Source organism: Papaver somniferum, chromosome 1 (assembly GCF_003573695.1).
Source record: "Papaver somniferum cultivar HN1 chromosome 1, ASM357369v1, whole genome shotgun sequence".
Classification (NCBI taxonomy): Eukaryota; Viridiplantae; Streptophyta; class Magnoliopsida; order Ranunculales; family Papaveraceae; genus Papaver; species Papaver somniferum.
The window spans coordinates 170,025,625-170,050,235 of NC_039358.1; the positions used below are offsets into that span (position 1 = coordinate 170,025,625).

A 24,611-nucleotide genomic window follows, 5' to 3' on the forward strand; every position below is an offset into this window, starting at 1 on the left:
TCTATTTTCAAATCGACCATCCATAGCATATCCGTTGTACTCTCTCTTATCCCAATATTTACATGATGGTAAAGGGTCGTGAACAATGTCATATGACTTGTTTTTTTTCTCATCGATTTTAAACTTCTTGTGCTCTTGTGGGATTTTTTGTATGTATCCGCATTGTCTTGCGACTCTCGTCGGGTTGTACATTACATATCCTCTTGGGTGAAACAACGGCCCAAAATAACTATTTTGCTCTTCGCACCCAACCATCTTTCCTTTTCCTTTGTCCAAACCCCCCTTGTAAGGGTCAAAGACAACATCTTTCGTCGTCAAGTTGTCCAACTGGCATCTCAACTTCAGATAAACCGCATCTTGGGAGTTTTCCTTACTCTTGTAGATGTACATGTCTCCATAAGAGTTACCGTCCCATTCCTTGTTCTCAAAAGCCCTTGCAGCAAATATTGGGAAGTGCAAATATATCCACGCCTACAGAAAATCCATATTCCCTCCAATTTGGTTCCTGTCAGCTCTAGAAGCCTTTCTCAACTCGTTCAACGAGTGTGCAAGGATGACGGTGCCCCAAGAGTATTTGTAAATCTCATCAAATGGTTGCAACATCTGAATAAAGTTGGCGTTCACGCGGGCACCGGAAACGTCGGGAAATATAACAGATCCTAGGACGTAGAGAACATACGCATTGGCTGTGGCGAAGATACATTCCTTGGTCACCTCTTTTCTCTCAGAACGAAGTTTCTTTGTTCCACTGAAGAGTGCCCTCAACTTCGAGAGATGGAATATCCTCTGCTTATATTTGCCTACTAGCATTTGTGACTTGGTCATCTCCTCATCCCATTTGAACACTTCCTTGGTGAACGCGTAAATCTTGTCCCACTCAAGCTCTTGCATGTACCCTTTGTGCTTCACGGCTTTACCATCTATGCTTAGCCCGGTAATGAACTTCGCATCATTTGGAGTCATCGTCATTTTGGCAAACGGAAGATGAAAAGTATCTTGTCGTAACCAAAATCCAAATTCTCGACCGCAGGCAACAACCCCTAGATTGGATTAGATCGATTACTTCCTCAACTTCTCTGATGGTTATTCTATTGCTTGCAGTGGCCAGCTCTTCATCATAGTCCCTGACGTTCCTGGCTTCATACGACGAACAACATCCTTGTGATCCTATAAAAAAAACAAATCTGATGGAAAACAATCAAAACACTACAAGGATAATAAGTTTTATGTTACATAGCATAAGGTTTAGTTAGTTACTATGGTATGGCAGACGACCGCGACCAACTCTCTTTGTACCCCCATAACACCCGTCCTCCATCACCGGGTAACCGTAAACACGATCATTAGGGACCCAAGAAAACATCTTCTACGAGTCGGGCATGTGGTCCCCTTTCTTCTTCTTTGGACTATCTTTCTTGCCATCTGTCTTACCTTGTTCTTGAGCGTCTCCTCCTTGGAATTTTTCTTGAGCTTCTCCTCCTCGGACTTGTTGTTGAACTTCTCCTATCTCTCCATCACCTTCATCCTCACTTTCTTCTCCATCATCCTCATCCTCACTTTTTTCTCCACCATCCTCATCCTCACTTTCTTCTCCATCATCCTCATCCTCACTTTCTTCTCCATCACCTTCCTTGCTACCACTTTCTTCTTCATCACCTTTCTTGCCACCACTTTCTTCTTCATTGATCTCCTTGCCACCACTTTCTTCTTCATCAACTTCTCTATTGCAACCTCTTTCTTCAGTAGGTGTATCAGAATCAGATTCTTCTTATGCTAGTTGCTCCGCTTGAGGTGGTGGGTCATTGATGTGGATCCCTTTGGCTTTACTCCTTGAGCCCCTTAGGTGGGAAGCATTTAAATTTTGACCACCCTCTCGACGAGGTCTCAAACTCTGAGGAGTATCAAAGTCATTTTTCTTCTTATATTTCTTTCGGCTTGACGTTGTTGCTTGCCCTTGTTTGGCCTGTAACATACGGAGATAAGCAACAAACAACAATGGAATTCAATGCATATTTTTGAATTCAAGGTATACAATCGGTTTACTCGATATACTGATTCCTAACATAACACATAGACAATCGGTTTGTACAATGTTAATGTAATCCGATTCTAACAAGAAAAAGTTACAGAAACATTGGGAATTCTTTCTTACATCAATCGATTTACTCGATACTGTTATAAAACCCGATTGTAACATTACACATCAATAATCGATTTATATATATGCAAATGAAATCCGACTATGTCTAAGCAGTGGATACACAATCAGGCTATGTGGACACATATGTAATCCAATTCTAGCGAAAAAAAGATACAAGAAAACGGTTATCCGTACGGTTACATAATCGGGCTATGTTGGTATTAACATTGTCCGACTCTGGTTCAAATTTCTCGAACCAGAAAACACATGCAGCACAATTGGGGCATGTGGGCATGAACAACAACTGATTCCTAATCTAAACGGTTCACATGTACACTAACACTAACAGATTCTGGTAAACCCGGAAATATTTGAAATCAAAATTATCGATTCTTGAGCGATTACATGTTACTAAAACCTGGTTTAGAGGATTGGGTTGATAGAAAAGTACCTGATTCGACCCATTTCCTCCTCTTATGCGATCAAAGATGGTTCAACTTCCTCAATCGTTTTCTTCGTTTTGTTTCGAATCGCTTCAACAATTCCGGGATTATCATCACTAGGAAATTTCATGTTAGTAGGATGCTTCACTCTTGTTTGTTTCATCATTTTATAGAAGAAGAAAACGATTAATCGTTTTTGGATCGTCGATAATGAAAAAAAGAGGGAGAAGAAGAGAAGAATAATTGGTTTATAAGTTAGGAATTGAAACTTGATTTTTAGTTTTAGGTTTTATTATTAAGAATTAATGGGATAAATTTGTAGTATTAATTTTTTTAGAGTGTAAATTGGTAATTTCAGTAAATTTAGACACCCCATATTCTTCTCCATTGCACGGATGTGGAAATCAATAAGTCCCAAATAATCTTTATAGGCCCCCATTTAGCGAGGATACTTGCCCATGATAAAAATCCAGAAACAAATGGAAAGGGCAAAATGAAAGAAGTTCGAGCATAATAATAGATCGTCCTCTCTCTCTCCCTCTTTCTTTTTTGCTTTTGCCGCGTACATCTTTACTTTACCTAAGCATGAATTTCTCTCTCTCCTCTTACTATTTCTCATCTCAGAGTTCTTCTGAATATTATTGCTCCAATTGGAAAGACAAAGACTCTTGTAAGTAATACCAAATTAGGGTTTGTCAGCTGTTGCATTTTTACATTACCTTATTTTTGCCTCTTTCTATTTCAATTATTCCTTTTGATCGCGCAACTGTGGATATCGCAGTTTTGCTATTTATGTAAAAGTATTTTTGTTGTTGCATTTTATGTGTGGAATTAGGGTTATAAATGATTTTGTTTTGTCTGGGGATTGTAGGGTTTGATTATGAAGAGTTCAAAGAAATCTGCATCTCATCTGTTGTTTAAAGATAAGGCTAAAAATCGTGTGGATGATCTGCAAGGAGTATTTACAGATCTACAATTTGCTCGTAAAGAGAGTCGTTCTGGTGATGTTGCTGTTCTAGAGGAACAGGTACATCAGATGTTAAGGGAGTGGAAAGCTGAACTTAATGAACCTTCTCCTGCCTTCTTCTTTGCTGGTTAGTATCTCGTTATGTAGTATTTAAGTAATTTTTTTTATTTTTTATTTTATTTTTAATTTTCGAGGTTCTTGAGGTTTTTTAATTTATTCAAGAAGTGCGCATTGTGCAGGGTGGCAGTTTAGGTACTTTTTCGGAAGATCTTTGTCGTTTATTGCAGCGATGAGGAGGATGATGCTACTAGTGCTTTAAAAGAGCCTGGAAACCCAAAGCCTGAGCCTGATGTTCAATCCCTTCCTCCAGCTGTAGATAATACTAATTTATCTGTTGATGTAAGAATTTTTCTGATTTTTTAGGTTCTATTTTTTCCCTGTTAATTGTCAGTGCTTGCATTTGTTTCTTGTGGTTCATCATCAAGATACTTGTGTTATATTTGCATCTTGCATTTCGTAAAAGTTGCGGAGAACTCAGAATGTTCGTTATCTACATCTTGTACCTAAACGTATTTCATTAACATGGTTATTGTATCTGAGCCAAAATCGGGTTTGGGGATTCTGAAGCGTATGACAAGAAAAGTATGGGGAGTTGTTCTTCAATATTCTTCATCTCCTGCAATCTTTGATTTTAAGTATGTACGGAAGGAGTATGCACTTTTTCTCCTTATTGGCTCACTAACTTTGAGGCCGGGTTCAATCTTCAAGAACTGAAATGGTATCTCAACTAGCACCGATACTCAGTTTTGGTGCATGAAGCTAGTCAGGTTATGATGTCATGAACTCATTCACTGGTGCCATTAGGTGTGCCTACTGGTCTTTGTAGGTCCTATGTTCGATAGTCGTTCTCCGTGATCGAGTTACAAAGCAACAGCTGTTGACCTGAAATGGAAGTCACCTTTTTCTTTCCTTGTACAGTACCTCCTAACAAGATTGATTGTTTTGGGTCTTGGTTTTATATTATCTCCCAGATGGCACATGTAAGCTACTCTGATTTTTTTTCTTGGTAGAAGGGCCATTTGAATGTTGTCACAGTATTTACCTGGAATAACTGCATGTAAACTAAACAAACACAGTTTTATTTTGTTGAAGTAAAATATCCGTGGTCTTCATTTTCACTGATTTGTGATTTGAATTTTACATGTTACTGCATCCATGTTCTGATATGATGTTACAATGCTTCGTCTACAGAGCTATTTTGTGAATCAAGTCCCACAAGAACATGGATATCAAGGACTTGATCAGTGTAAAGAATCTCTTCCGGCGATGCATCCAAACATGATAACCAACTTGGAGGCTGTAAATCAGTTCGACTTCCATCAATTTGATTTACAGCAAGATTTCGACCAAAATCTTTGTATTGTTTACAATGGTCCAGGACAATGCGGAGAAGATGCTTTGCAGAATCTCTCTGACTTGCCCCCTAGTATGCGTCTTCCACCTTCTGCCTTCTTAGGTCCTATATGCGCACTTTGGGACTGTCTATGGCCTGCTCAAGGGGCCGACTGGTATCAAGACTACTGCAGTAGCTTCCACGCTCTCCTAGCGATGCAGGAAGGCCCTCCCGGTATGACTCCAGTAGTACGACCTGCAGGCATAGGTCTGAAAGATGGTCCACTATTTGCTGCTCTCAAAGCTAAGGCACATGGAAAATTTGTTGGTATTCCGGAACGAGGGAGCTGCGACGACTGAGTCCCCGTGGAATGCTCCTGGTAAGTTTCTGTTTGTGTCCTACATGTTTCCTGGGCATTGATGTTTATTCACCACCTTATTTTCTTTTGTTGATTTATTTCATCGGTTTGGTTTTACTAGTCTTTTTTCTATTAAAACTGCAGACCTCTTCGATCTTTCTTTAGTCGATGGTGAAACAATCAGAGAGTGGGTCTTTTTCGATAAGCCACGGAGAGCATTTGAAAGTGGTAATAGGAAGCAGAGGTCATTGCCAGATTACAGTGGTCGTGGTTGGCATGAGTCAAGGAAACAACAGATGAAGGAATTTGACGGTCTAAAGAGATCATACTATATGGACCCGCAGCCACTGAATGGTTTTGAGTGGCACCTGTATGAATACGAGATTACTAACTGTGATGTGTGCGCTTTATATAGGCTAGAGTTCAAGATTGATGGAAAGAAGAGTCCAAAAGGTAAAGTAACCAATGACCCACTTGCAGATCTGCAGAAGCAGATGGGGAGGTCAAGTGCCGAGGTTCCTGCAGTGCAGATAATAAACGATCTGTTAAGGGTAGGCCAAAGAGCAACACAAAGGATGCAAATGCAAATGTTTACTCGGCTCCAAATTTGATGGCTCCTTCCACTGAAAACTTCGAGTACGGAGTGAATGCCTCATACGGGTACACTGTTGAACTAAATGATTATTATGGAACATAGTAAAAGGAGGAGACTTGTTCCTTAGTCCAATGACTTATAACTTATTTAAGTATTTCATAATCAGGGGTGTAGTAGCTGGAGGAGACTTGTTCCTTAGTTCATGTGACTCATTAAGTATTTCATTGTCAAGGGGTAGTAGCTGCTGATGCATTCGTGTTGGGGCAGTTGGTTTAATGAGCTATTTCCCAACAAACGTTTCTGCATCTTCATCTACCTGATATTAACCTCTTATCTCCTTTTTTTACTCACATTGGAGATGTTTGTATAGTTGTTTATTTTACTGCGTCAGAGTCTCCTGCAGCAATCACAGGTTTGCTGAGTTTTAACATTCAGCAAAAGAAAGACTGTACATGCTTTGGGTAAAACTCCCAACTGCCAAGACAATAGTTATGTGCTACTAATGATAAGAGGGTATAAATAAATCTGTATAGGGGTGGTATAGCTTCTGTCTATTTACTAATAATTTTGCATTATATCATGTTTTCTTGTGTTCGCTTGTATTCTCTTGTTGAGCCATCAAGAACTGGGTTCTAACTTTCCTCTTCTATGTCAACTAGGACCATGTAAACCCCCAGCCTTTTTCTTACCTATGAACCTGTGCATAGAGACGGCAATCCCCCCCCCCCCCCCCAAAAAAAAAACCATCCCCGTGGGTACCCACCCAAATTGGATAGGGTTTTCCCCGCAAAAACGGGGATGAGATCGGGTACGGATAATTCCCGAAATTAGATATGCAGGGATGGGGTGGGGGTGGGATTTAAGGTACCCACTCCATACCTTTTGTATATAGGGTTTATAATTTTATTAAAAGTGTTATCATAGATTTTATTCATTATTATTTTTATTTTTTTTGATAACAGAAATTGATATATTAAAAGGGTCGGTTGGCTAAATATTAAAAAAAATTAAAAAACACGATATATTAAGTAGAAGACAAGATTACAGAGTTGAAGATGGGAACATAGTTCCCTCTTAGTCTATCCAAAACATGCCCTTCGTATTACATAAAAGAGACTCTGTAGAGAAAGAGAGACCATTAAAACTTCTTGCTTCTTTTGCTAGTCTATCTAACGAAACATTAACTTCCTATTTCTATGACGAAAGCAAACACTATTAAACGAATTAAAAAGCTTGAGGCACTTCATGATATTATTTAGCTCTCTCCAGTGAGGTTCATAAGTTTTTGCAATCATTTAAGAAAAAGTATGATTCGATCTTCATATCTTTCACCCATTGAAGAGCATGAAGAAACGCCTTTGCTTCAGCATCTAAGGGGTTGGATGCCCATCCTGACCCTGCTCTGTGCTCACTATAGCTTCCTGAAACATTGTTGATTGAAACAACAAACCCCATTGAGAAATCATCAACTTTAAAAGATGCATCAAATTTCACAACCCATTCAAAACTATCTTCTTCCATCATGCTCAAATTTTGCTGAAAGGTCTTAGTCACCTTAGCTGGTTTAGTTCTAGGAATGCTTACAAAATCTTTTTGGATGCGAGAAACCAATTGAACAAGATCTGGCGTAATATAGTTAAAAACGACATCATTTCCGTGGTTCCAGATGGACCAAAGAATGAAAACTATTTTAGCAATGTCTTTCTTAAAAGTAATGTCAAACATACAGTTTCGAAACCAGTCTTTAAAATCATGAGATCGACTTAAATTACTGATGTTCGTAACAAATAAAGTTGTCCAGACATATTTAGCAAATTTACAGTCCAGAAATAAATGAGTTTCATCTTCAATTTGACAGTCAGTACAAAGACTACAACTACGATAAGCATGCTTGTTACGGTAATACATTCTATCACCAAGAGGTAAGACTTTAGACACTAATTTCCAGCAGAAAAGTTTAATTATAGGTATGCAATCAATCTTCCAAAGAGATTTCCAAAAAAAATTTCTTTTCAGATTTAGATATATCATTGTTATAGAGGAAATGGTACACGGATTTAGTAGTACATTCCCCTGAAACAGTAGACTTCCAACGAATTCTATCAGGCATATTAACATTCAGAGTAATAGAATTAATCCTATTATGCATAGAGGAGATAACATATTTTTCAATGGTATCTTTGTTCCAGTTTCCATTTCCACCAGTAAGTTGGTACACAGTATTGGGTAGTGTAGGATCCAAATATCGCACAATAGCAAGATCTCGCGAGAATGTAGCAAGAGCCTGAGAGAATGTAGCGAGAGCCTGAGATAATATGAACTGTAATCCACTACATATGAGCTGTCATCCACTATGTAATATCCTATATAAAGAGAAAGGCAAGAGAGAGAAAGAATAATAATCAAAAAGAGATACACATTTTAGGATCAGAGAGGGAGACACATTTGTAGAGAGAGAGAAAACAGAATTTGTATTATTATTATTATCTCCTTCTTCTTCCATCATCAACCTAGAGCTCCAAATATTCATTAATGGAATCTCAATTGTAATCCATATGTAATTACAAACAATCATAGTGAAGATCCCTAACCCCGTAAATGTAGATCACATTGATCGAACCACGTAAATCTTGTGTCTTATTTTCTATTTTCATTATCTTTATCTTTATTTTCATATCAAATAAGTTTAGATCTAGAAATCATATTCATGATAGTACAAGGGGTGTGTTGTAGGATTTCCTGCAGCTACATTTTTGGCGCTAGAAACAGGGAATGAGTAAAGGATTTATCCTTCCTGTAACTTGTTGGTTCAAGAAATTTTCATGAATATTAGCTATTGTTCATATTTTTCTAGATCTACAAAGTTTAGGTTCAAAAATGGTAATTTTATGGAAGAAATCACACTTTCAGGGAGTAAACATCATCAACAATTCAAAGACATGAAAAGAGTGAGAGAAAAAATTAGTTGTTGTGGTGAAATTTAAGGAAAAAATGAAAGTTTCAGTGGAAGATTTTCATGTTCAGGAGAAGAAGGAAAATGTGAAAGAAGTTAAGGAAGGACGAAGAAAAGATAAGAGGCAGATGCTGCAATTTCAATCACAGACAAAAAATTCGCACAAATGGTTCAAGGCTGAGCGAACAATAAATAGGTCACTGGTTCGAATTCGCTGAGACACATATTTTTCATTTTCTTCTCATTTGCATGGGAGAATAAAAGAATAAGGAAAAAAGTTATGCGTTAATTTCGTAGAGAGGTTCTTGCACAATTGGTCCAGAGAGCAGTATGTGCGTTCGTGGTCGCAAGTTCGAATTCGCCTGCGAACATAGTTTTCTTCTTTTTTACAGTTAGCGAAAAAATGAATAATTTCGCAATATTGTTTCATTATTTCGCAAACAAGAGGCACCACAATTGGTCATCTGCGAAGTTAATGAGTTCATGGTCGTGTGATCAAGTCCTAACACATACGTAGATCAATTCTTGATTCTCGCATGTTTATTTCTGTTACGCGAAATTTATACAGAATTGTCTCTCACACAGTTGGAATTTGATTACTTCGCAAGAACTTTGATTATTTCGCAAGAGAGGCTTAGCACAATTGGTATGGTGTGAGAATATGCAAGTAGCAGGTCGCGGGTTCAATTCTTGCCTCTCGCATCTATTTTTGCTAAGCGACATTTATACTTCATGCAACGTATTTTTCGCGCGAGATTGACGACAACAGCGAATCACATAAAAGCTAAGTACTACTTTCCTTGAACATTTTACTTTTACAGAAAATAAAAGATTTTTGATTTGATTTACAAAAGGCGATATAATCGCAGAATTACAGAAATTTCAGAATTACAAAGATTTCACAATTACAAAAGAAACCGAGAAAAATCTCGCACAGATCAATTTATATATTTCTCTTGAAAATTTGCTTTGTTTCAAATGAGAATGATATCTAACATGGAGAGTAGTAGGAGGAAAAATAAGACCTTCCATCAACAGGCTGCATAAGACCTCATTAGGATCATTTCCATGAAAGATGTTTATCGGATGAGACGAAACAAGTTATACAAAGGAAATCAAAACAAATAAAAACGATTTGAACTTGCAATTAAATGAATTTTTTTGATAAAAGAAATGTTGAATACTAATCTAAATTCTTATTTGCATTACAACACAACATGAGGCAGAGAACGCGGGGTAATAATTTCACAATACATCTTATTCGCAGTCAAGGATGGATACTTCTTATATTTCGAGGATTGAGTACTTCTTATACTTCTTCAAGGATACTTCATACTTCACATACTTCTTCAAGGATACTTCATAGTTCTTATACTTCAAGGGTTAATACTTCTTATTTACTTCGCAACGCTCCAGAACTTCACAAAAGAATAGAGGCAAGTACGTACTTTTCAAGTCCAATATTCTTTCGCTCGTTCCTCCAACAACTACAACAAGGTGGATTTTTCCTTAAATATCGCTCTTCAAGCAATATTGAAGGAAAAAGAGGCAAGATGTAGGATCCAAATATCGCACAATAGTAAGATCTCGCGAGAATGTAGCAAGAGCCTGAGAGAACGTAGCGAGAGCCTGAGATAATATGAGTTGTAATCCACTACATATGAGCTGTCATCCACTATGTAATATCCTATATAAAGAGAAAGGCAAGAGAGAGAAAGAATAATAATCAGAAAGGGATACACATTTTAGGATCAGAGAGGGAGACACATTTGTAAAGAGAGAGAAAACAGAATTTGTATTATTATTATTATTATTATCTCCTTCTTCTTCCATCATCAACCTAGAGCTCCAAATATTCATTAATGGAATCTCAATTGTAATCCATATGTAATTACAAACAATCATAGTGAAGATCCCTAACCCCGTGGATGTAGATCACATTGATCGAACCACGTAAATCTTGTGTCTTATTTTCTATTTTCATTATCTTTATCTTTATTTTCATATCAAATAAGTTTAGATCTAGAAATCATATTCATGATAGTACAAGGGGTGTGTTGTAGGATTTCCTGCAACTACAGGTAGATTATCATCAATGATAGCAGGCGTAAGAGTAGAAGTTTGGTTTGGAAGCCAAAAATCAGACCATATGTTTATGTTAGTGCCACAGTTAACCTGCCATTCATAATTGGATTTTATGATTTCTAATCCTTTTTTAATACTACTCCAGATCCAAGAGATTTTATACTTTATAGAGCGAAACATAGGGTTAGTTTTAGGAAAAATACTTTTGTTGTAAAATTTGGACCCAAAGGAGATTACGATTATTCAAAAGCCTCCATGCAAGTCTGATAAGCATATAAATATTCCGCTTGTGAAGATTACGAATTCCAAGACCACCAGAATCAATACTAGAGCAATAACTAACCCAGGATTTAGTGTAAATTCCTTTAGCATCATCCTTCTTGTTCCACCATAGTTCCCTTTGCATTTTCTCAACATTGTCCAGAGTGGTTTTGGGAAAAGCTAGACATTGCATCTGATAGATGGGATAAGCACAGACTTGATAAGAACAGTTCTGCCAGCTTGGGAGAGAAGCTTAGCTTTCCACCCCTGAAGAGCACCATAACATTTGGTAAGAAGAGGTTCAAAACTAGTAGTTCTTTTCCTATCAAAAAATAAAGGAGTTCCTAGGTATTTGTCATTTTTAGAAATTTGTTTAACTTTTAATATTCAACTTATAATTTTGCAATGCTTATTGTGAATTTTCGGAGACAAGTATACTCCAGATTTTTGTAAGTTAATGACCTGTCCAGAGATCTCACCGACAATGTTAATAATATCCATTATGTTTCTTGCTTCATGTATTCCTGCTTTTGAAAATGGGAAACATTCATCAACAAAGAATAAGTGAGAAATAGGGGGAGCAGATTTAGAGACTTTAATCCCAGTAATTTTATTGTCTTTTTCAGCTTTAACTAAGAGTCTAGAAAGGAATTCCATACACACTATAAACAGATACGGAGATAAGGGGTCTCCCTGACGGAGACCTCTATCAACAGTGAAAGTTTCACCAGGAATTCCATTAAGAAGAACGGAGAAAGAAGTAGTAGTCACACATTGCATAATGAGTCTACACCAGTCTTTATTGAAACCAAAGGCAAAGAAATTTTTCTCAACAAAAGCCCATTCGACACTATCGAATGCCTTGGACAGGTCAAGTTTTAGAGCAAAGAAACCTTTTTTGTTTTTAGAAGTTTTCATGGTATGCAAAATTTCATGCGCAATGATAATATTATCAGTAATTTGGCGTCCAGGTAGGAAAGCCGATTGATTTTGAGAAATTAATTTATCTAGGAACGATTGATTATCTAATTTTTTTGAAATAAGTCTGTAAATTATATTACTCAAGCTAATAGACCTAAAATCATTAGGATTGGAAGGATTTTGAACCTTAGGAGTTAAGCTAATATAGGAGTAGTTTAATTGTTTATTCATATGTTTAGTTCTAAATAAATCTTGTACTAGGTTAATAATATCTTGCAAAAAGAAGTCCCAGCGGGCTTTCAAAAAAACCCCGGGAAAGCCATCAGGCCCAGGAGTACCCCACTAGTTCATGCACAGAAGCGTATTTTTAATTTCAATCTGATCAGGGATTTTAGTAAGATTTCTATTATCATCATCAGTAATAACAAGAGTAATTAGATTGTCAATGATATCTTCATGCATGATTCCTTTGGATAGACCAATATCCTCAAAATGTTTTGTTAGTAATTCATCTATTTGTTCAGGTTCTTCAATCCAGAGGCCAGATTTATCACGTAAAGTATGAATATGATTATTCTTCTTCTATTAGATGATATCTGGTGGAAGTAAGATGTGTTTCTATCATGATCATTTAGGAATATATCTTTAGATAAATGATTCCAGTAATCATTTTCTCTATCATACCAGCTGTCCAGCTGATGTTGAAGGTTGTTTATTTCATAATAGGCAAAGGAGATTTTTTATGCAGCTCATGTCGCTAATATTAGTGAAAATATTTCCAAAAACCTTCTTATTCCAAACCGAAAGAGAGAAGGATAATTGTTTTAAATTTTTAGTAAATCTAAAAGTATTAGATCCATGTAAATTGTGGTTCCAGTTTTTTTTTTATCAAGTCAGGGAAGCTTTCATGACTTGACCAAGGTCTGAGAACTCTAAAAGGTCTTCCTTTTTGAAGTTTTTTAAGAGGAGTAGTTTCTGGCAATTTAGGCGTATGATCAGACCCTATTCTAACAAGGTGTTTAAGAATAGCATCACGGAAAAGATTAGCCCAATCAGTCGAGGCAAGGACTCTGTCAATTCTTTCTTTTATATTTTCCTCCCCTTGTCTATTATTAGACCAAGTAAAAGGAATTCGTTGAAATCTAAGATCAATTAAACCTAGTTCTTGAATAGAATCATGAATAAATCTAGTTGCCTTAGAAGTGTTATCATTTCCACCTTGTTTCTCCTCTAAATGCATAATAAAATTGAGATCACCAATAATTATCCAGGGATAGTTATTGGCAGCACTAATTTTTTTTATATGATTCCATTGAGTAAATTTATCAACATCAGACAAAGCACCATACATGGAAATCGGATTCCAATAATTTCCAAAATTATCATGCACACAAAAAATTCAAATATTGTATTTAAAACTAATGAAATCAATCTTAATATTGTTATGCCAAGCTATAAACATTCCTCCTTTCAAACCAATTATATGGACTAAAAACCAATCAACAAACCTGAGCCTTCTAGCTAACTTCTCAATTTTCTCATTATCAACCTTAGTTTCAGTAATGAAAATCATGTCAGGATTAAATTGGTTTAGCAGGTGTTTAAGATGATTTCTATTTCCAAGGGGGGAGATTCCTTCCATGCTAAAGTTTCATTATATTAAAGTTTTTGGGACTAAAAAAGATCAGATGGAATAAAAGAAGATAACGAGAGATATCCAAAAATATGAAAAACAAAAATAACTTAGGGTTGGAGAGAATAACACCAGAAAGTGATGAGCACAAAAAAATTACAAAGAAGAAAATGTAATGAGATTGGTTCAAAAAATTAAAACTAACCTGATTGAAGTTGTCCAGAGTCTTAGCAGCAACATCCACAACATTGGTAGTAGGAATTTGGTCTTGTTTTCTTGGAGGGGAATTGATAGTATTGCAGATCATAACATCAAAATTTAAGCTTTCTCCATTCCAAAAAGATTTTCTCCAGCAACAACATAAGCATCTAAAGCATTAGCCCAAACCCATTTATCCTTTGGAACATTAGCATCCTCCTTTGTTACTGCCTCGGCTAGAATGACCAAAGCAGCATTAATGTCTTTGTTCAGTGCATCCAAATCCATCTGATCAGCCATCACATCCTCAGCTCTTCTTCTCTTAACGCGTCTAACTTCATTTGAGCTTCCAGGAAATGTATTGATATAAACTTGAGCATCAATAGGTGAATTAGGGGGAGCATTGTCAGTTTCAATCATGTTCAAATTATCTTGACTATGTTCTTTGATGTTAGCTTCAACTTGAGCTCCTTGAACTTCTTGCACTTCCATGACTTCATTAATGATATTTGGCACAACAACTTCCTATTCATTAATCACTCCTTCCTCATTAAAAGGATCAACCCCTTGAAGATTTAAAACAAGCTCATTCATCCAAGCAAGGTTTGCAACTATCTCACAGTAGTGTTGGCTATGATTAAGGACATAACAGGTTCTACATGTGGCTGAAGGAAAACCCAGATAGAAAATTGATACTTCACAGTTTCACCATCTTCCAGAGTAAGTTTAACTTTTCTACATAGAGGTAGATTCACATCAACTCTAACTCTAGCTTTCACCACTCCATCTCTATCCCTGTTGAAAATATTGATCACCTCCCCAGCTTGTGAAGCCACCATATAAGGAATATTGTCTCTGTCCAAATCACTTTTTAGCCCGAATTCAACATATAACAGATCAAACTGAAAGATCACTTGATGCACATTCATATGAAATTCCCATGGCATCAAAACCATAAGATATACTTGGATTGAGTGTGGTCTTCCTCTAAGAATTCTCTGGTAGATTTCTCTGCTCTGAATCCTAAAGATGAAAATATTCCTCCTAATTGTCTTGATTATGACAAGATTATGATCAGTTCCCAAATGGATTTCAATGCATAATTTAGAGCACCTCTTGTGCTAAGATATCTTCCCGACAGATGCATCCTATTAAAGCAAATGATTCAACAACTTTTCCTTTGTTCTTCAGAGAAACATGCTTAGTATCTTTTGGGTGACAAAACATTTTTTGCTAGTTGTGTTGACAAATTAGCTACAGATGAACTACTGGAAGCCATTAATTCAGTTTGTATGTTGAGACAACAGTAGTTGCAGAATGTTTCAGAGTGTGTTTTGTTGTGTCTCTCTTTATGAGGTGAATTAGATATGAAATAAAAATCTTTATACTTGTATGAAGCTTGCTCAGAAACTTGAGATGAATGCCAAGTGTTAATCATGCAACCTTTTTGAGTAAACTTGTGGTTAAGTAGAAGACTAAACCGAGACCAATCTTGTATCTCTGCCGATATTAGAGTAATGATTATTACTTGGGTGATAAGAATAAGAACATGTATAATCCTTTGCTTAATTCTGTTGCAGAGTGTAGCTTGTTTGAACGACTAAACCCCAACAGAAAATTATAAAAAACTTATGTTCCAATCTGCCTCTTGCTTGTAAGGACCAAAATTCCTGCAACCGCCGCCGAAGAGCAGAGCTAAAAACCCTAGCACCTACCAATCAGGTATGGAAGGCGGGAAGGGATAAAACTTGAAAAGGGAACACATAAAATTAAAGAAGATGAGAGGGATCAAGCACTCATCAAAGATTAAAAAATTATAATCAAATATTAAAAAAACCAGAGGTGAAGAAATCTAAGAGATTGTATCGATTCTAACAGGAAGTGTAAGAGGGATTTGAATAAGAAAATCAGATAAAAACTTAGGAGATTAAATTAATCAGTGGACAACATAGAGAAAGAAAATCACGCCACTAGAAAACAGGTTAATAAAACCAAAAGAAGAAATCATTAGATCTAATCTAGGGATTAAATCATAGATTAACAATAATATCAAAAACAAAAGAAGATTTGCTAGCACGAGAGTAGAGATCGAGAAAAGATTTGAGGATTAGATTAACATGAGAAGAGAAATCTAAGAAGATTGAAAAGCGAGTTAAGAAAGATTTTATCTCCAAGTCGCAGAGCACCGAGTCGTTAGGCCCCCTACAGTCATTCATTATTTTGTTCAATGTTCGTAGAAATTTACCAACGATTCGATGCACATAAAATATTTTTGTAATTTTTTTAATGAAGAGATATTATATTAAAGCTATAAGTTATACATCATAATGTTTTCTCCCTTTACAATTCCATTTAGGATTTTACTTTTCAAAATGTTATGTTGGGAGTTAGTTTCAACAAAAAAACCTTTATTTACACGGTTTCATTTAGCTAATTTGTCTGCTTCACTATTATAATCCCTATTTACATATTTAAAGTCTACCAAAATATTAATGAGAAAGGACATCATTCAAAATCTTCCTTGTCCTCCAGTCACAGTTCACCCGCCTTCCGTTCAAAAAGTTTATAACATTCCTGCAATCTGATATCGTTTTCACATATGTTTCATTCAGCTCCTTCGCCCATTCTGCCGCTTTCTTGACAGCTAATCCTTTTGCTGCTGAAGAACTTGTTGTACTTCCTGCAAAGACTTTAATGTTAGCAATTTTGTTGTCTTTCCAATTAATTAAGCCCAAACCATAAGATCCATCAGTTTCATCAAAAGCCGCATCAACATAGAAAACATTGTCTTTGATTTCAATAGGATCCTTGCGGCTAGAAATCTTGTTTTTGGTTCCCACCTTATTTTTCAAAGGTGTTTTTCCCAAAACCATCTCCCTATCATTTAAAGATTTTTCGATAGACCTTATACATTCAATTGGATCTGCTTTAGCACACTGGAACACTACATAATTTCTATGGTTCCAAATTTCCCAACATATTATACTAAAATATTTTGTAACTCACTCATACAAATTTTATTATAGATGATCGATCTTACAATTTACCGCCTATATACTCAATCTTATTGGATTACAACCAAGATTGAGAAGAAAAAAAAACTTTGTACTTCATAGTTTTATTGCCCATATAATTTATTTTTGTACTTTTGGCTTCAATGTGAATATGTTTGATAGCAATTTGTTGGATTGTGATAGAGTTATGAATATTTTTCGTAAATAATGGATAACCCATGGAAAACTCATGCCCATCTCCGTCCCAGTTCTTATGGTAACGGGTAGGGGATGGGTTTTGATTTTCTGAAGGGGATAGGGTATGGGATTCAAAGTCCCCGCCTCATTGCTATCCCAACCTGTGCAAGAGCTAATTTTCCTCCATCAGATGAAATTGGAACACATGTCTTTTTGTAATGAGATCATCCTTGTGAAAAAACTGTCATGTACGCAGGGACGGACCCAGGATTCTCCCTTGGGTAGGGCTAGATGTTACAGTCGATAATGCGGCCGAAGGTCGCGGCAATTTTTTTTGGAATACATCACATAATTAGTGGCCAAATAGTGATCCTCCTGTAAAATACTAAATAGCTAGGGAAACAAAAGTTAAAACGAACACAAATAAACCAAAAGAGAAGAAAGTAGGAGTAGAAAGGTAGTGGGTGGAAGAAGATTATTTACTTTAAACATGACTTCAATTTTGATCACCTCATAGTATGGGCTAAAAATCACATACAATTAGCTTAATATGTGGGCTAAACATAAAATTTAACCTAAGTTTCTAAACTAAAAGGGAAAATTAGGGGGAGACCCAAAAAAAAATAATATTCTCATTGTCAGGCCCACAATTACTTTTAGGTACCATGACACCCATAATTATTTCCGTGACACCCATAATTATACGAAATTATTAAAAATGTATGCATGACGGATTATGCTTCCGCATGACAGGTTATGCATCAGAGGTATAATTGGTAACGCGACTTGGATATAACATATCTAAAAATCCGCGCCTTGGAATTTTACAAATTTTATATCGTTGGAAATCTTTTTAACAGAGCTACGCAACGAGTACAAACAAGAATATGAAATTTTTGTTTTTCACAAAAAAATCAGAGGTGATCATCATTTTAGGATTTTTTTTGGAAAACTTGATACATAACTATTATGCAGCCACCAAAAAGCATAACACATTCTGCAGACGCATAACGAATTATGCAACCATTTTCTCCACTACATAACAAATTATGCATTTGGATAACAAAGTTATGCATCTATAACAAGTTATGTAACCATTGTTTTGGTTAATTTTAGTGAGTACATAAAAAAAAATTGATGCATAATGCAGTATGCATCCATATTTACGGATGCATATAATTAGGTTATGCATCTATTTTCTCGATGCATAAAAAGATTGTGCAACAATTTTCTCGATGCATAAAGCATTATGCAGTCATATTTTCAGATGCATAACATGTTATGTAGATATTATTGTAGGTGCATGACAAGTTATGCAGCCTTATTTTTTGTTGGTTTCAATACTAAGAAAAAAGTAGTTGCATAACGTGTTATGCAACCAATTTCGAGAATGCATAACAAGTTATGCAACAAATTTATAGATGCATAACTTGTTATGCATCAACCTACATCTGTCTCGAATATCTTTACACACATATTTACCATCCAACATATTTTCCAAACTAACGGAAACATAGTACCTAGCTGCAGGCTTCTCGATGATCAACATCATCACTTTCCTGTCTCCCTCTTCATCGCACCAACACAATCAGGTAAGCCCATGCCTTCTAACCCCACTGGAATTGTTGTAACTTTATCTCTTCCATCAATTACTCGAACACCAGCAGCAATAACTCAATCCCAGTCCCTGGTTATCAGTTGAAACATCATCTAAAACAAGCTGTTAACCCTTAGCAGGAAGCCAGTAGCAGCATACATCTTTCACTGCCATAGCTCAACCAAATCACCACAGTTTCAGACCTCAGCTCCTATCTCTTCCATGAACATCATATCACCAACACAGACCCGTAACAACACACGTTCTACAGCTGAAATTCAACTCAACAACTTGCAATATCTCCTCCTAACCAAACTCGTTCAGTCTGCGAAAATCATCTCACTAGAAACCCTGTAAAACAGACCACCAGCACCGTTGTAGCAGCAACCATTGTAGACAAACTCAACTAGCATCAGATGAGCTTGAAGGCCTTTTCTCGAACGTGTTGTGTGCCTAAAATGGTAACTACAATTCCTCATTCATTCACAACCCATAAACACACTCCATTCAATCCCCATTATCAACAGCAACATCATTATCTTCCCTGGTTCAATTAGTCTTCAGAAATCATTCATAAACCCTTGAAATACACACACAAAAAATGGACAGCAACAGCTGCACTTCCACCTGAATTTCAGCTCAAAATCTCGTCTGAACCACACATCTGACCTTGCCATTCCTTACATGTCTTGACTGCTCTAAAGCCCCATCAACACAGTCCATCAGATACGGCAACCACAACCCAATTTCAGTTGGATTTTCAGGCCAAGATGTAACTCAAATCAACCCCAATCTCTGCCAATAACCACCTCAACAAACGTAACTCATTTCCTTCTCTTGGTTGGTTCCGAGTGAAGCTGCTGATCTCAGCTTAATACCCATCTCGATCTCTGGCAGGAAATTCCGAGTTAAATTATCATTTGTTGTTTTTCTCCAAGGAATTTCTTCAAATACCTTCACTGTGTTCATGTTCTTTTTCTTCTTCGTTTACCATCTGCTGGCATAATTGAGAACTGTAAAATTTGAATCAATTCTCTCGACCTAATTCTCTGGACCCTAATTTTCTTCTTCAATTTTACCATCAATTCATCACAAAATCTGAATCAACTTGAGTGATAACCAATACCTACTCTTCCTAATCGACCACAACTCATCGGGAATTCACGGTAGAGTGGAGAGGACGAAGAAAAGGAGTCGAAAAAGAAGAAGAAAGAAAACGAACGAAATAGAATTTTATAAAATATGGGTTTGAGAATAAATTTTTTTCTAGAAAATGGGTGCGCGCTTTCAAATTTCTGGGCGCGGGTTTCACAGTGGGAAAGATCCAAAGAATGAGTCTCCCTGTAGTTTTCACAAACTAAAATCTTTTTACCCGAAAATTAGGGACGGGCTATAGCCTCCTATAGCCCCTTGCTAGGCCCGTCTCTGCATGTACCCGTAAAAAATTGAACGGTCTTTCTCATTCGATTCTGGAACTCTTATGGTAGAGTTGTGTATACATGGTTGCGGTTTATATTACCCCTTCTTTGTTGTGTATAAAAATAGTTGCGGCTAGTCATGCAGAATGACGAGTTCTTGGTCAAAGGATTCAGTCTCCGCTTACACAAGTAGCTCGCAGTATTCTCCAAATACGACCGTTTGGAACAGGTTTCTTATCACCAAGGAGTCTACAGTGCCAGAGTCTGTACCTATATGTATCTTCCTAAGCCCTTCATTGATCGCCAGCTTTTCAACCCAGTTTTACATCTTGAAACAGCAATAAACGGAGCTACGAGCAACCCACCAGTAGCTGCAGCAGCAAATCCAGCATAAGTGCCCTCTTTGAGCCGTTTGTATTGGCCATCACCTCATCTGGACACGGATCAATAATCCCCACGCTTACACCACACCAACCTCAATACACCGCGTTACTTCCAAATTCCAAGGAATACAACTTCCCTTCATAGCAAATTCCCACAGCAAATTAACTAGTTTTTTCAAGACCGATACAGCGTAGTGATTTGTTTATTTGCATACAAGGTGTGCATGAACTAGCTTTTTCAGGAGTATCAAAATGCGGTTAACAGTAGATTTATGGATTGCTAGTTTTTATCCTTTTTCCTTGTTAGCTGCATTGAGCATCTTATATATTGTGTTATGCGCTTTGACCATCACCACAAGCCATACAAGGAACATGCATAAAACTAATTACCTGGGAAAGGATCATGTCTTTCCCTTGGCTGACCATAAAATAGTTTCCTTCCCCTTGCCTAAATTGGACTAATTTAGGCAGCTTATGCTTTCAATTGGACAATCGAGTGAAAGTCGAGATGTTATGTATCAGAATGCAATAAAATGCTTAGAAGTCTCCTAAGATGTCTCCAGATGAAGACAAACAGCAACCTTCAATTTAGTAGTAGAAAACATCATAGCGTAGTGTCTGTTGCACATAGGCGACATAGAAGTCTTCATTACACACTATAGATACGGCATTTATCATTAGCATTTCTTCAGTGTGTATAGTACCCACTAAAGTAATGGAAAACTAGCAGCTAGTACTTTATTTTACACCTATGTATATGTGTGAGTTAACAGCACCTCTCACATCAGGTTACAGAGATATAATTCTCCTCTCGCCTAATCATCTTCAACATTGTTGACCCTTTCACATTCATCGATCCATTCACTATATCTGTATAATAATATAATTTGTTCAGTGACAAGTAAATGGAAGAGCAATTAAAGGATACAAGAGCTTTAAGTAATCACAAAATTTAGATGTATCGAGACTTACACATCTATCGGTTCAGATAAGGCTGCAAAAACACCCAAGATGAAATGTCAAGATACAGTTGTAACAATAAGATAGGTTCACAGAAAAGAAAAGATAAGGTGCAAAACTGAACCCATTAAGAGAAAATTTCACCTCAAAAATTACATAACAAGATGAGATCATACCATTGATTGTCATGCTGAAGCTCTCTTGGCAAATTCCACATATGGCTTCGCCAATCAAATTCTTCATATCACTGCAAACAGACAAAAGTAATCTTGCTATCAGGCAGTAATTACATATTCAAACGCAAACCAATCTACGTTTAACAATGTACCCTAACACAAGCACAAGGAAATGCTCAAAAACTCGGACTCTTTTGATTGTACAAATTACAAAAACCGGAGACCAACTTCTTTTTTACACAAGATTTTATGACGCTATTGATTAAATATATGGGTGTCCTTTCAAGCTAGGTTCATACCAATACATACATTAGCAACAGTTACTAACCCTACAGTAACCACCTTTGAATCTTACTTCGAAGGTATACAAACATAAAAGCGTATAGGGGGAAAAAGAAAACTTACATGCGGCACTCAACACTGGTTCCATGATTGCAAAAGGGACAACTGAATACTGTATCAAGCTTGTCCATCCGTTTCTTAGTTTCTGGCTTTGCTCTTGACTTCCTTTTCCCCATTGTCCAACTTGGTTATTTCTGTTCATTTTAATAAGTCACATGTCTGTTGATAAACTAGGACGAGAGGCAAGATAGCCATATACGGATAACTGTCTCAGGATAAGTAAAATCATTGCTAACAATAGAGTACATGCAAAAGAAACTCTCATTTAACCAAATCAAAAAGCAATCATATTATCGCCAATTTGAAGGGACAGAGTTTCCTTCCCAATAAAGGTTATATTTACCACAGAATTATTCAATACCAACAACAACAACAAAAAAAATCTACTATCAATCATGACTTATCAATTGAAAGGGAAAAATTCAATTGCTTCTCAACAAAATAGCAAAAATCAGAAATACTCACAAATGATAACAGTTCCATACAAGGGTACTCACGAAACTAATCAATCCCTAGTAGGCTTCTCCTAAACAAGCATCTAGGAAAAGAAAGAATCAACGCACATGAGTCATTGCATCTTATCTTTCATTCTTTGCTCCGAGCTATCTCCACCTCAAACTCTAAACACATGAAACCATACACTAACTCCGTAGAAACCCAAATAACTTTAAAGTGCATTTAGCAGCACATGAGAATTGAGCCACGAAACAAGAACACAAAAACCCAAAATTTGTGCCAGGAAAGTGCAGTTTCTAACCCTAAAATTTAGACCAAAAACTAAGATATGTAGGAAAGTATTCACAGATCTGGAATAAAGATACAACCCCAACGAGAATTAACAAAGAAACTATCAAACAGTGTACTCAAAATTTAAGAAATTCAAAAAAAAAACAACCAAATAAACTGCACTCCAATATGTAACCCTAGCTTTTAAAGCTCTACTTTCCTAAAGAGTACCTGAATAATTTATAAGATTAAACTCAAAATTATCAACCTAGCTTAGCAATTGATAACATGAATTTGTACACTAATATATTAAATTTTTTCCCTTTGACTATGCAAAACAAAATTAACATTCAACCGAAAAAGGAATAAGTATTCTATGAAACGATTCTAGAAAGACGAAACCAAACGTTATAACTGTGAAAATAAAAAGGATTTTAACGAATTGAACAAAAGAAATAAGAACTGACCTGAACGTAAGATTAAGGAAAGACGTCTGCAATTTTCAGTTTTCTCTTCGACGGAAACCCCTTTTGCTTGTGTAGTTTGGAAGAGAGAGGGTGCGAGGCTCGGATTAAATAGAGGAGATGAAATGGTTTCTCGGGTAGAGTTTGGGCTTAATATTCATTTTGGGCCTATGTCTTCAAACGGCGGAATATAAATTCAACCGATTTTTTCAGGGGTGAGTAAAAACATCCAAATCGGTGAATTTTACCCAATCCGATCCGTAGTTTGGCGGATGATACTCAATCCGTTTTTCGGCGAATTGGATGCGGGTGAATTTTTGAAACTGATCGTGTTCATGGGTTGGACACGGATGGAGGATCACCCATCCATTGAACACCCGACCCTAAAGATAACGTTAGTATTATATATACAATATGAAAGTTATTATACAAAATTAGTAGATAATATATATAGTTTTCTATTGAGATGCATTGAAGTTCCTCAAAGATATTCTAAGAGTATCAATTTTGGATTGATCGGAGGTCCTCATGTCAATAAAAATTATAATTTTAGTTGTTGGAAAATATTATGTTACTCTTGTTACGTTAATTACTAATAGGGTGTTTGGATGCACACCCAGAAGTTGCTTTTCGAATTCTAGAAGTCGAAAAATCAGAAATCAGTTTGGCAATAATTTTTCAGAACGACTCTTAGAAACAGAAAAGTGAGCTTTTTGTAAAGCAAAATATTTTTGCTTCTAACTTTTACTTCTGGAGAAGTAAAAGTCAGAAGCAAATTTGTATCTAAGCGCCCTATATATTTCAGTAATCTAAGTTTTAAAACTAAGTTATATAAATCATCTTCAACATTTACTTGTTTTCGTTTATATCTTTTTTGAATCCGCTCATCCGCGGGTGACGGTGTCGCAAATCCGACGGATAATGGTTTCGACATGGGTGAAATTCTCAAATCCGCCATTTAGACACATTGGGCGTGGGTGATACCAAATCCACATCCACTCATCCGTTGCCCACCCCTAGTTTTATGGGCACCATTTCTTTTCGGAGGAGGACCATGATTTACTTAGGACATCCACCCTACACTTATAAGGGATATCCTAAAGTGACTAACATACCCTTTCTTCTAATTTTATTTATAACTAATTAAGAACCACCTAATATATATCTAACCTACTCTAATCTAATAACAAAACAATCATAATCAGACCTGTCTCCTTCCCCTAGTCGAGTTTTGAGATTGAAAGAAAAAAAATCATCTTCTTCTCTTCTTCCCTTTTTCACTGTTACCCGTCTTCCTCGTTTATCCACTAATCTATTACCTTCAATTCGTTTTTAGTCGAGAAAATT

At 36.4% G+C, this 24,611-nt stretch overlaps 2 protein-coding genes and 1 pseudogene across 2 annotated transcripts; 1 reads left to right on the forward strand and 2 right to left on the reverse strand.

Moving 5' to 3' along the window:
• Window positions 1-3,070: 3,070 nt before the first annotated feature.
• On the forward strand, window positions 3,071-6,471 carry LOC113307787 (annotated as a pseudogene).
• A 700-nt stretch (window positions 6,472-7,171) lies between these two features.
• LOC113353984 lies at window positions 7,172-12,113 on the reverse strand. Its single transcript, XM_026597448.1, has 3 exons — window positions 11,658-12,113; window positions 11,278-11,388; window positions 7,172-7,600 (listed from the first exon to the last, which is right to left on the reverse strand). Exons 1-3 carry the CDS (start codon window positions 12,111-12,113, stop codon window positions 7,172-7,174), a joined length of 996 nt encoding a protein of 331 aa, XP_026453233.1.
• Window positions 12,114-21,070: 8,957 nt separating this feature from the next.
• LOC113307798 (transcription elongation factor 1 homolog) lies at window positions 21,071-23,400 on the reverse strand. Its single transcript, XM_026556251.1, has 5 exons — window positions 23,268-23,400; window positions 22,078-22,208; window positions 21,673-21,743; window positions 21,509-21,530; window positions 21,071-21,406 (listed from the first exon to the last, which is right to left on the reverse strand). The coding sequence occupies exons 2-5, from the start codon at window positions 22,188-22,190 to the stop codon at window positions 21,352-21,354; spliced, it is 261 nt and encodes an 86-aa protein (XP_026412036.1). The 5' UTR covers window positions 22,191-22,208; window positions 23,268-23,400; the 3' UTR covers window positions 21,071-21,351.
• Window positions 23,401-24,611: the final 1,211 nt, after the last annotated feature.